This window comes from Vanessa tameamea, chromosome 10, assembly GCF_037043105.1.
Source record: "Vanessa tameamea isolate UH-Manoa-2023 chromosome 10, ilVanTame1 primary haplotype, whole genome shotgun sequence".
Classification (NCBI taxonomy): Eukaryota; Metazoa; Arthropoda; class Insecta; order Lepidoptera; family Nymphalidae; genus Vanessa; species Vanessa tameamea.
This window is the reverse complement of record NC_087318.1, coordinates 4,154,303-4,167,579: the sequence shown is the minus strand read 5'-3', so window position 1 is coordinate 4,167,579 and position 13,277 is coordinate 4,154,303. Positions and strand designations below refer to the sequence as shown.

The window sequence follows — 13,277 nt, the reverse complement described above, 5'->3', positions numbered from 1 at the left end:
GAACCATTGGAAATTAATTTTGAAACTATTTTAACAAAATTCGTGTCTTGAAACATTTTTTTTTTTCAAAATTCGTATGTTATTATTTTAATATAGGTCATAGATAAGTTTAGATTTGCGTTTCTATTGTTAATTAGTTTGAGGAAGCACGAATTATTTCATTTTCACGTGTTCAGTATTTATATTTATACATAAACACGCGCCGGTGAAGAAAAATTTTACACTGAAACTAACCTGCTTCTAGAAATCCTCATTGGAGCAGCGACTGTAATAAATTCCAAGCCTTCTCCTCAGAGTCGAAATTATCCACTTATTAGAGCAAAGAAAACTTAATGAAATTAAGCAGATCTAATAAGACTAGTATTGTTCAGTTATAGCGTACTTCATTTGTTTTAATTCTTCATTTTATGCTCAACGACAAAAGAAACATTGTGAGGTAACCTGCATTTATCGTATAAAGTACTAGAAAGTAATAGAATATATGTACGGATATAATGAGCTCCAAACCATCTCCTGAAGAGTAGAGAAAAAAATAATTCTAGACTGTTCTCCTTACATGACAAGAGTTCTTTCCACAACAGTGGGACATTCACGCGCTTTACTGTAATTACTTAATCCATTGTAACGATTGTCACTAAAGTCTTATGTAAAATTTTACTAGTTTTTAAAGTAGTGTGGTACTAAATTCCATAGACGAACGCATTATTAAATTAAATACATTAACTTGAAGCATGTTTTATTAATACGTATGTAACCTATATACGGCTAAATTGACGGAAAATCGATATTGACCAGTGGCTACACAATAGAACGTATGTGATTATTATTTTTTGTCGTTTGGTAAAATTATTTTGAATAAGACCTAAGGTTGTTTGAGTGTAATTAAAGAATTTCATATTTGTTCGGAGGTGGAGATACATCTGAATCTGTTTCATTTCATTCTGTTATGATAAATTAATGTGGCTCCATTATTTATTATTTTTTCAAACTTGGGACGTTTTTAAAAAAACTAAGTAATTAAACGTTGTTTGTTTTTTATGTCTTCTAAATTTAAATTATAAGTATATCACTTAATACGAAATGATAGTATCTTGTGAGGTTACTAAATATATATTTTCCCGAGGCACGATGAGGCATAGCAGTATACACATTTCCATCTTCCAAATTCCGGGCTGTTACTTAGAACTTTTCTTCAGAAAAACCCTAAATTTTTCATCGGCTTGACCTGTGGTTTGAACTCAGGATCTGATCTGACTTTATATCTATCCACTAAACGAGGCAACCAAGAATTTTATACTAATATATTCAATGAAAAACACAAAAAGCATTTTGATATGAAACTTCATTATACAAAACAGGGTATTTGTAATCCTACCCAATATGGGATTAAGTTAATCTGCTGCATATACTACAACGAGATTAATAACACATCATTTATATTTAAGAATTAAGAAAGCTAGAAACGAAAATACTAAATGTATGATACACGATCAGGTTTCAACAGCCGTGTTACAAATAATAATGAATCAAAGCTGCGAAGACATGGGTCATAATTGACCTCTATTATTATACATATAGACCACATTTTCATTACTTGTAAACCTACAAAAAATATAAATGCAACAGTTTATGTATTTAGATGTGTTACTTATCAAACAAAAACACGAACGGATTTTAATGAAATGTATTACATAAATCACTTACGATTAGAAATAAAATACTTTCAGACCTAGCAAAGCAGGATAGTTCAAGGTACTTATTTATAATGTACGTCTAAGAACAACTCTCTAAATTTATTAATCCTATATATTTTACCACGTATGTTCTATTCATTCGCCTTAAACTTGAATTATACATGTATGTTTCACACAGCTATCCGTATTGGTTGACGTTTATTGTTACTCCTTCGCTCCTACGGGTCGTAGCCTGAAGTTATTTATAGGGTCTATAATCGTCATCAATAAAATGACTATCTTAACGTAAAATATAATTAAATTGGAACGGATCAATGAAATTAGATTTATTCAGGAGTGCCTCAAGTATCACGTTTAGGTCGTCCATTTTCTATTCTTTTTACTAAAGGCTATTAATGAAATGAAAAAAAAAATGATGACTATTTTTTTTGGTGCCGTTTTCATCGTTTACGAAGATTTGAAGCGCCAAAATAATAGGGATACTATAACTGACTAGGGTTTCTAAAAAATGAAACTAATAACAAGGAATTCAACCTAATCCACAAAATATTGTCAATTTAAACTGCAGTCTTGTCAATAATCAATGTATGAAGCATAATTTTGTTCTAAAAGTATATAAAAACAGGTATAGGTATTACAATCACTTTAATATGTATAGGGAAAATTGATAATAATCATGCATCTAAATTTTCAGTGATAGAAATTTTAAGGCTCGAGTTTTTCCTTTTAATATAAAACTGGTTAGTTTTGTTGTTTTTTTAGATAGTGAGTGACATATTTACATTTATGTCGCGATCGTTCATCTACTTTCATGTTAGAAATAGATGAACATAGTCTCAAAAAATATTTCGTATTTAAAATAACACTAAATTAGAACAAAGGATAATTTAGAATAATTTACATAAAGTAAATAAATCGCAAATAAAAAATCTGATCAATACTTTATATATTTAACGATTTACATTCCTACCGATAATACCATTCTTTATAAAATAATAAACTCTACCGGAATGACCTCGCAGTTAACGTTATGTTAATAGAGAACCGTGACCAAAAGAAACAAAGTTTCTTATATGTTGGTTCTGGGGTCAAAGCGACATCATGCCGCGACCATTGCACTACCTCCCGCTGTTCAAACCTGCAGAAACCTCCAATCATAGAAACTTCATAGAATCGACAATGATAAATTCTCCGATCATAGAAACTATGGTCAAAGGAAATAAATGGTGCCTCACAATGTCTGTAGCACCTTGTTAGTTTGTGACTCGCGTTATGGTGTTGCAGATTACACTTTTGTACCATGACAGACAGTTGGTGTGATTTGCAATTGTAGTCCGAGATCGATTATATATCAAATGGGTTATGAACGTTTTGACAACTGAATGTAAAGTTTAATAGAAAATCATTTATATCAAGAAACAAAATATAACTAGCCGACTGACAACATTGTTGTTCAAATACAAATTATTCCAAGCACGCGATTAACATCGATCGTCTAAAGATTACAAATTATTATCAATCTATGAACATGGGGTTAACGAACGAACGAACGAACATGGGGTGAACATTATACGATTTTGTCGCTTGAGGCGCTTAAAAAGAACTGTTACGATGCCCAATTACAAGAATACACCAACAGCTGTGCTAGCCTGTTTAAACAACAGTCTATGATTTAAGAGTCATGTTTGGTCCAGGACGTCAGGATAATAATTCCTTAATTACGTTCCCTTGGTTTTCCGAATGATCGAATGGCAGTAATTGCTTTTATGTCGGCCCTAAGCGGGTTTAATTGGCACTCTTGCTGGAATGCACGTTCATAATTTAACAGACCACGATATTTTGATGGTATTACGATATGAAAACGTTTAAATTTAAATTACAATATCATACAGAAAATTGATAATTTTATGTCTTTGCCATATTCTTAATTATATTTTAATCAACAACGAATAATAATAATTTTGTTATTGTCAAAATATTCAGCTGTCTCGTTTATCAAGATATCGATTTGTGCGTATATATAAATTTAGACTAAGCGCTACACGCAAGAAGATTAAGTGAATTGAACGAGTTTTGCGTCATAGAAAATATTTTAACTGGCGCCAAGCCGACCAATTGTTATGAGAGCTTGGATCGTAATAAATAACGCCGCGGGATCCCTCAATATTCGTCATGCTATCGATGTCACGAATCTAGATTCAGATTATAGTTATCACGTTTTATTTACACATGCATATTTTTACATAATATAAATGAATTATAAATTGCGAATTGATTTATTAAGATTAGTAATCGGTATTTACCACGTTGTTTGAAAACTCACAGTAACTAACAGCTGGTAAAATATATATAATATAATGGTATTGATATAAATGTAAAGTCCACTTAGAATACCAAGAGAGCAGCCTGGTAAGGAGATGGTTTGACGCTTGTTCCATCGGCTTGTTAGATACATATGGCAGACCTGCACCCGACATATACAGATTAATTATATCGCCGAGCTCGAAATTAATAATTATAAAACAAAATAAATACATGAAAACTTAGTAAAGCTGTTTTTTTTTTAATTAATCTGTAATTTGAAAATCTTTTGTATTTTATATAAGAGACATTAAAATATATTTGATTAAAATTAAATTAACTAATTAAGTTACAACTATCTTTAAAAGCGTATTTTTTACAACGGATATTATTTTATAAATAATACTGTTGTTATTATTTAGATGTCAAGTTGTAAAGTAATTTACTTTACGTAAACATAAATTGAAAACATTACAATTTAGATTACGCAATATAATTTCAGCAACTAGTGACGCTGATAAGTGTGCTAGAAGGGTACTTTCCAACTTGGCATTCTAGTGCCAGTGAACTTGTTACTTACACAACTGCGGGGAGGGAGATAAGAGCTGCGGATTTACCATCTGTATATTATGTTCAGCGCCTTCGGCATAGATCACGTTTGTTATCATAGATAACTATACTATACGAGACGTTTTCACATGGCTCGTATGGACGGATGGAATGTTTTAAGTATTTGCTCGCATCCGTGATGTAATCGCGAAATTTTTGGTTCTTCTCCTTGTCCATAAAATAAAACTTGCAAATGTTAACACTAGTACTTTGTCAAGTCGTAGATTATATATAAAATAATATATACTTTTATCAAAGTAATAAAGATGATTGTTCATATTTTCTATATTAGAGTATTTGACCTTTTGGTTTTATTATGCTTACAAAAATATCGCAAGCAATATTTTATTACCAATATGTTACCCCAGTTAAGTTAGTTGAAGTAAAGCAAAATCTGAAGATATTAATAACGCCCTGTCTATTATGTGGGTATAATCTAATGCCCACTTCGTGCTATACTTTACGAAATCAACGTCAACCCATACCAGCCTCGCTTCAATGAGCTATTGCACGTTTATATGTTAAACCGATACCGGAGGTGTCAGGAGAACTCGTGACAGGGTTACCCAACCTTTGGCCCGGAAAATGTGCAAGCGGTAGTACCGATTTAATTTTCACTTCGTACCTCATGGTTTTAGATTTGCGCCGCTTATTCACGCGAAACGGTTGTCAGTTAAAATTCATATCAGTTTTATTGTTGGCAAATTGTAACTATCCAGTATTGTATGGTAATATTGTTGCAGAATATTGCAATCTTAACACGAGAAAATTATGTTATTGGTGCAAACTGGTACATGGAATATTTTTCCGATAAAAATCATTACAATACCGGATAGATATTAATTGTATAATATTTATATTTATTTATTATGATTTATTAGGTGCTTCATAATTATATTATAAACTCTGTTTTATTTGCATATCGCTTGATGAAACTACTCAATAGACTGACGGTTGAAATAGTTTAAGCTATACTAATTATAATGGATATAATAATAGAAAATAAGACGAAAATATAATAATTTAATAATAACTACTAGGTTCCGAATTTATTTTCGTATAAATGCCCACCATTTCGATATGTTATTGCATGACTCATACTGCGTTGAATCCGAGAGTGATTTACGGTCAAACACTTTTCCTTTCTTCCTGTCAATTATTATTAATATCTTGCTAGTAAATAGAATCAAGGTAGTTTGCATATCATAAAGATAATTCAATGGAGATGTACTGTACATTTTTAAATTGATTTAACTATTTATGCGAATGATTATCTTATTCAGTAATGTTTAATTATAATTAATAAAAAATCAAAGGACTTGTATGGATTTCACATGGATTTTACAATTTTTTATAGTAAATTTGACATTTCTAGTTTTGTTTCTGTAAATACGGTTTACTATCTAAACTTGACTAATTAAAGCCTATATATATATATATATATATATATATATATATATATATATAATTACATATATACAATTTTAGTATGTTCATAGTTATAAACGAAATAACTACTTATATATAACAAAAAAAATAACATCCAATTACTTCGTTTAATACGCACAAGCTTCATTAGTAGAAATAAGCGAATTATCAGACGAAATTGAATTTAAAGCAAATTATTACAAAGCCATAAAGTGGACGCTTCCTGGTCGTAACAGAAGCTATTTCATAATAATTTACCTTTTCGCAACTTGGATTTGTGGTATGCCACTATATGAACGAATTGAAATACACTCTGGTGGGTGTTTTTAAGTATGATATTATGTAATAACTTACTAATCTAGTCTAGTACTAAAATCTACAGTAATTATATTAATTATAAAATATAATATTATCTATGATTGTTTTATGTGATGTTATAGTGGTTCTTTATATAAAACATAATTTATATTTAAATAAAGAGTTCTAGATAAAACACAATTGTATTGTAAATATTTACAATTAATTACTTATAACAATAGAATCTCCAAATAAAATTAGATTAATAAGATTTTTTTTTGAACCAACGGATTAGCGAATATCATTTTATTGATATAAGTAGATCTTGTTCAATAAACTTCGATTTTGTTAAATATAGCGAAACTTAAGCGTATTTCGAAAATTCGACATAGGAATATTCAAAATAGGATAGCTATTATTCAAAATCGTATTCATATACCAATAAATATATCAGTAGATAAGGAACTTATATAACTAGAAACAATATATCACCAATACATGATTGAATATTAACGAAAAAAATGAAATTGTATTTAAAGCGTACATTACAAAATTGAATTAGGGAAACTCTTTGTTCAGCGGGGCGTCTTAAATTAATAAAATTTATAAAATCTTTGAAAAAACGTCGCATAAAATGAACATAAATAATGTTACATTCTCCGAACAAGGTATTCTTGCAAATTGATTTTATACGCCGAAAAAAAAAATTGTTAAACAAATTATTTAAACGAAAAATTCTGATAAATGATAGTTAATATTTTAATGTAACATTTTCTGATCGAATAACTCTATCTATAAATATCAAGGCACTGATTAAACCAATTAAGATAATGACATGACATTTAAACATAATATATAATCCGCGTACATAGTAGGAAAATTTTCAATTTTAATATTATCTATAAAATATGGCGGAAAACAATGTTTTTGATGACATTATCGTTTCTTAAAATAAGCGTAAATCGCTTGCACTTGTACCTGTAGGCGGGCAGGACAATAGCCGAACGGTTCAAAGTTCAACCTGCGACACGATTATAATCTACCCCTTAACTTTAGACATTACACTTATGTTCAGAAATAGCGATTGCAATGATAATCTTATTGAATTAAAATCATATTTTAATACGGTATTTCGTTCTACTATTTTTGTGCCTATTTTAATACGAAAAATCTCAAGTGCATCTTGCATACCCGAGGCAACATCAAAAACTCCTATACTACTATGACTAATTCTAATTTTTCTATTCATAGATATTTTATTATTATAGAAGATTTGATTGAAAACCTGATAATATAAGGTAAGGTAAGTCATAAGGTAATAAGGTAAGTCACCTTTATAATATTTAAACAGATCAACGAAAGCTCATAAACTCGTGTTTTTAAGTAAATAGTGAATCGTAAAACCAGATAGTGTCATGTCGTTACTTTTTATTCGCTCTCTCGCCGCCCGGATTAAGACTATCTTGTAACAAAATATTTGTTGACATCACACATTTGATGGCCTTAAATATTTTAATACTTAGATCATACCACATCTGGTGGATCGTGGGTAATATTTCATTATTGTATTGACAGATATCGTCGAGCAATACAAGAAGGTTTAACTTGAGACTTATTAGGAGTAGCTTTCTTTCTACATTCTTACAAAATAAAATATTATAACTAAACGTAACTTACACACTTTAAAGTATAAGTAAGTGTAAAATATATTGTAAAAAAAAAGCTATTAATATTGCAATGTTCGTTTTTTGTTTACTTGCGTCTGATTGCCGAATTATATAATATTAGGTAGTACGTAACAGTTCTACTGCTGCGGAATGGATCTCCTCTGGTGATGTGTATAGATTTTCACCTGAACTCTCCTATGTGGAGGTTTACTAGCAATGTTTTTCATTACTAATGAGAAATGGATGATTTTTGATTGAGGTCCACATTTCTGACCATTGATCAATGAACAACTGATCAAGCATTGATTTATTTTTTATTTTAATAATCTGTTATTTTTTTTTATAGGATGACGTTCGCAGCGGCGCTGGTGTTGCTCGCGTTGTGTGCAGCGGCGCGTGGCGGCGACCCGGTGTTCGATCCGAGCACGCTGATGCGTCTAGTGCTCGTACCGGCGGACGCGGCTGTCGGCTCCGTCATCTACCGCGTCCGTGCTTCCGACCCAGATTTCGATTATCCGTTGCATTTTGAACTTATTGGTATGTATTAAGTTATGAATATTTTTAAACGTGATGAATGTTTTAGAGGCTTAATAAACTCTCTTTGAACTGTAATCAGTAGTTTTGAACATACAAATGGACATAATTTAAAAAAAAACAGTTAAGTTATTATGACGGCATTGAATTGTTTCATAAATGTATTTCCTAGTTATAATATATAGAATAAAATTACTCTTACTATGTATAATCAGATATACGAGAGTAATGTCAAATTGTAAACAGCATACTCAAAATCAAAATATACTTTATTCAAGTAGGCTTTTAGAAGCACTTTGAATCGTCATTTAACAAACTATATTAAGTGAACCACTGGTTCGGAATGCAGATTCTACCGAGAATAACTGGCAAGAAACTCAGTAGTTACTCTTTTTCAACATATAAAAATACAAAGTCATGTTAGTTAAATACAATAACATATTATATAATATTATACATTCTACCTGGAAGTCAATAAGTCTATATTATATGTAGGTTATAAGTATATTTGTCATTGTACTCTATTTACGCAGGGCAAATGGGACGTCTAGATATCGGCATCGAGTCACTTCCATGCACGCGATACAACTCAGTCTGCCAAGCAAATGTAATATTACTTCGGAGGCTGGAACCTGGTCGATACGTGGACTTCAGGCTGTCAGCCCGCAACACCAGAGGGAGGAGTGCTCGCATTGCCTGTTCTATTACTGGCACCAATGCCACCACTCCACGAGATACCGTATTTCCTCACCAACCGGCCATTATATTAGTACCTGAGGTATAATTGAAACATTTATTGTCTATTTGCTGTACAAAAAGTAAAGTACCATTCTGTAAATGAACATGGGAAAGGGACTTCTCTACTTTTAAGGAAGAAATTTAGATCTTATTCCACCACGCTGCTCCTATGGGATTTAGTGGATACGGATGTGGCAGATTTATATCCGACACATGCAGTTTTCCTCACGATATTTTCCTTTACCAAAAGCACCAAGCACAAGCTAAATTTAAATGAATACAATATTAATTAGGCACATGAAAATTCTGAGGTTTCCTGGGTTTGAACCTACAATCATCGGTTGAGAATCTTATGTTCTAACCCTAGCCCACCTTGGCTTGTTGACTATTATAAGTTATTAAAACAGAACATGACAATTCGCTTATTCGCAATAGCACAGCAAGAGTAATCGTCATTGTAACTTTCTTTTAACTTAAACATTAATGACTTAATTGTAGTAGATAGCGATCTCTATGTAAAAAATGGCAACATATCTATACTTCAAAATATGGGTGTCATCATATGACGCCGCACCGGGCGCCTGCGGCGTGAAGTACCGTGATTGATGATGATTACGTTCACACTCGCTTCCTCGCGGAAACGAAACGGAGATTAACTGTTATGTTATTAAATCGTACTTGACCTTTTAAAACGATATAAATAAATTGTAGCAAATTGATCGCACGTACAAAGACAATATTAAAAATGGCCTCCCTATTCACGTTTGAATTAATTATTTTATAATGTTGATCGATAAAACATCACTATTGTTACAGGATGCGAAACGTGGAACGGACCTAGAAATAGTAATCGCTAGAAAAAATCCATTGTCACCGAAGCCGTTGGAGTTAGAACTTTGGGTATGTTTTATTCGTTTAAATGATACGAGGTGATGATTGGATGTTCCCGAACCGCGGCGTGTCAGCACGCATTTCGCTTCAACCACATAATTAAGTTTCGTTGCCACCGCTAATCGGGCTCATTTTCACAGTGATATCGCGTTGACGGAATTTCACCATAATTCATTTACCATTTCATTTTGAGTGAAAATTCATTTTAAGCACAATCTTCCCTAACAACCTATTATGTTTATGGCTTAAGCAGAATATTAAAAATTCTTGATACTTATCAAGTACCACATTATATTAGGGTAGGGTATATAAGGATGTTAAACGATACATTTAAAAAATTTCTTTGATCAGAATTTCTCGGTAGTACGATATTACACAATTACCGAGCATTAGGATGTCTTCAGGCGTGTTAAATTTCTCACTATCCGTGGTAAATGGGCGGCACCCATGCCTTGAGGTTCTTGTAATATTCTATTGAGAAACAGAAGGCAATCTTAAAGAATATATAATTTAGCATAGAATAATCACATCGTTAGATTATATGAAGTATTTCTTTAGCTATGAAGTGACACTACTCACATTAAATGTTATGTGCATTTATATACGTATATTGTGATTAGGAGAAAGGTATCACATAGACTACCGATTATAAATAGCTGTAATGTAAAACTTGTAATATTTTGAGACAGTCTGCACAATATTATTTAAAAAATGACATATTTACAATACATTAAAAATATTTGTTTATAAGTATATAAATATCTATTATGACCAGAAATCTATAACTTTATTATAGGATATTTAAGCACAAAGTATTATTGGTAGCGTGTTCCGGAGATGTTATCGTACCGTACTTTATTTACCGGTTCTATTGAAAGTGCTCTGTGGAAAAACGCTTCTAATCGTCCATTAAACGCTATAATGACGGGAACGTGTCTTTACACGCACTGTAATTTAAAAGCGAGCTCTACGTGATGAAATTAACTGTTATATATAGAATTTCGCTTATTTGTATTTCGTAGCTCTACACGCTCGTATTTTATTTCAAATATTATTTTAATTTTTCAAATATTATTTAGAGCTTTAGTATATATTTTTTTTCGCACAAAAAAATAACAGAAGGTGAATAAATATTTCTCGAATATTTGAAAAAAGAACACATTGCGCTTTTCTTCGGTATCTTCATAAAGGTTGATTAAAAACTATTTTTAACTTGACGTTTTTTCTTTGTGCAGGGTTCGCCGCTTTTTGCAATAAGACAGCGACGAGTATCTACAGAGAATACGGAGGGCACGATATTCCTTGTCGGTCCATTGGATTTTGAAGCTCAGTCCATGTATCATTTGACATTATTAGCTGTGGTAAGTGCTGTTGCGTTATTGCGTAATATAAATAAGTTACAGTTCTATTTTTTAATTTAAAAATAATGTATGACCTTTTGTTAACTTCAAATTTACTTTCTAGCCTAACCTAACATTAAATTACAACAAACAATGATTTTGGTATTTATAACTTATAAAAACATAAATTATTTATTTTGTTTTCATTATGGATTAATCAAAAATATTCAACGAATAATTTTATTATAAATACGATTCTCTTACAGGACCCTTACGTAGAACTGGGTAAAGACACCCGAAATATAGCTGGAATAGAAGTGGTAGTGGTCGTTCAAGATGTCCAAGACATGCCACCTGTGTTCACATCAGCACCTCCTATTACTCACCTTCCACGCCAAGTGGTGCCTGGTGACATGATAGTGAAGGTCCGAGCTGAAGACGGAGATAAAGGAGCACCAAGGCAGACACGCTACGGTCTCGTGTCTGAGGGAAACCCGTTCACGCCATTTTTCAACATTAATGAAACTTCTGGTAAGTTGCAACACTGACTAAATAATGTTGTTGCTAAAGCAATAAAACATAAAGTTTTAATAATTCCATTTTTAAATTTACCCGGTATAAATGTTTTTATATGACACTTTGAGTAACAAGAGACTATAGCTAAATTATTGTTACAACGTCTAATAGACGTTCAGAGTGCCCAGAAAGTGTTAAATTATTAAAATGGATTAAAATATCAAAATGTAAATTAATTAAATCTGGCAGCCCGTGTTACTGCGAAAACGTACATGGGATTTTGGAATATTAAAATTAAAAATGTTGACAACATTCTTTGTAATAATTGTGCGTAATATATATGCCACCGTGAAATTGAAAATACCGTTAGATTATAATCTATCTCGCGAAATTGTTAACAATCGAAATATTATATATCGTGAACCGTTAATCACTGCTTACAATTTAGCATATTATTTTTCGTTAGTTTATAATCTATCGAATTAAATTTCAGTTAAAATATATATACTCTAACCTAACCTAATCGAAATATTATGAACTATCGAAATTGTATATATGTTTTATTGTAAGTTGAATAACCGTTTACAAGCTTTCGACAGTTTACAATTGCGCGAGATAGATTATATTCTAACGGTATTTAGAATTTTACGATGATATATATATAATAAACGGGAATAAGCTGTGTTTTACTTTTATGCAAAGATAGTAATGTCCACTACGATTTATTTTCGTAGGAATCTCTTTTATATAAGATCTTATTATTTCTATTATTATGTAAGTCAAATCCTTTCCCCCTATATTCAAGTACACAATTTGTGCGTTTTACATGTAAGTCATCGATAACATGTATTTAAATTTAATATTGTATAAGTCGAAAGTTTCATGTAAAATGCATTACCAGTACATACTTATTGCAAATCGGATCGAGGTTGTATTTGAAATTCAGGAGCTAACTTATCAGATCTCAACCACGCATTGTGTGATCGTGTCGCCGCCCTAAATCTTTTAAGCTCGCAGCTACTGAGGTGTTATAATTCCGACGAGATAGCTTGAATTATTTTTATTAGCTCCCATGCGACATCTCGTATGAAGGCTTAGATGCGAAAAAAATGTCTCGGTCACAATTTATTATATCAATTTTTGTAATATAATTTTCTGAAAAACAAAAATATTGGTTATCCTCCTTAGGAATGATTTTGGAGGGTAGACTTTAAACAATAACGTGGGTTAACAAAAAATCTATAAATAGATTTTACGAAACC

General features: G+C 31.4%; 1 protein-coding gene across 1 annotated transcript in view; it reads left to right on the top strand.

Annotated features, from left to right (window-relative positions):
- Cad86c (Cadherin 86C) overlaps positions 1 to 13,277 on the top strand; it is a 100,052-nt gene that overhangs the window by 72,613 nt on the left and 14,162 nt on the right. The window contains exons 3-7 of the mRNA XM_026644612.2: positions 8,343 to 8,533; positions 9,064 to 9,308; positions 10,085 to 10,168; positions 11,395 to 11,520; positions 11,766 to 12,030. Coding sequence (XP_026500397.2) covers positions 8,344 to 8,533; positions 9,064 to 9,308; positions 10,085 to 10,168; positions 11,395 to 11,520; positions 11,766 to 12,030 — 910 coding nt within the window. The 5' untranslated portion in view covers position 8,343. The remainder of the gene's footprint in view (positions 1 to 8,342; positions 8,534 to 9,063; positions 9,309 to 10,084; positions 10,169 to 11,394; positions 11,521 to 11,765; positions 12,031 to 13,277) is intronic.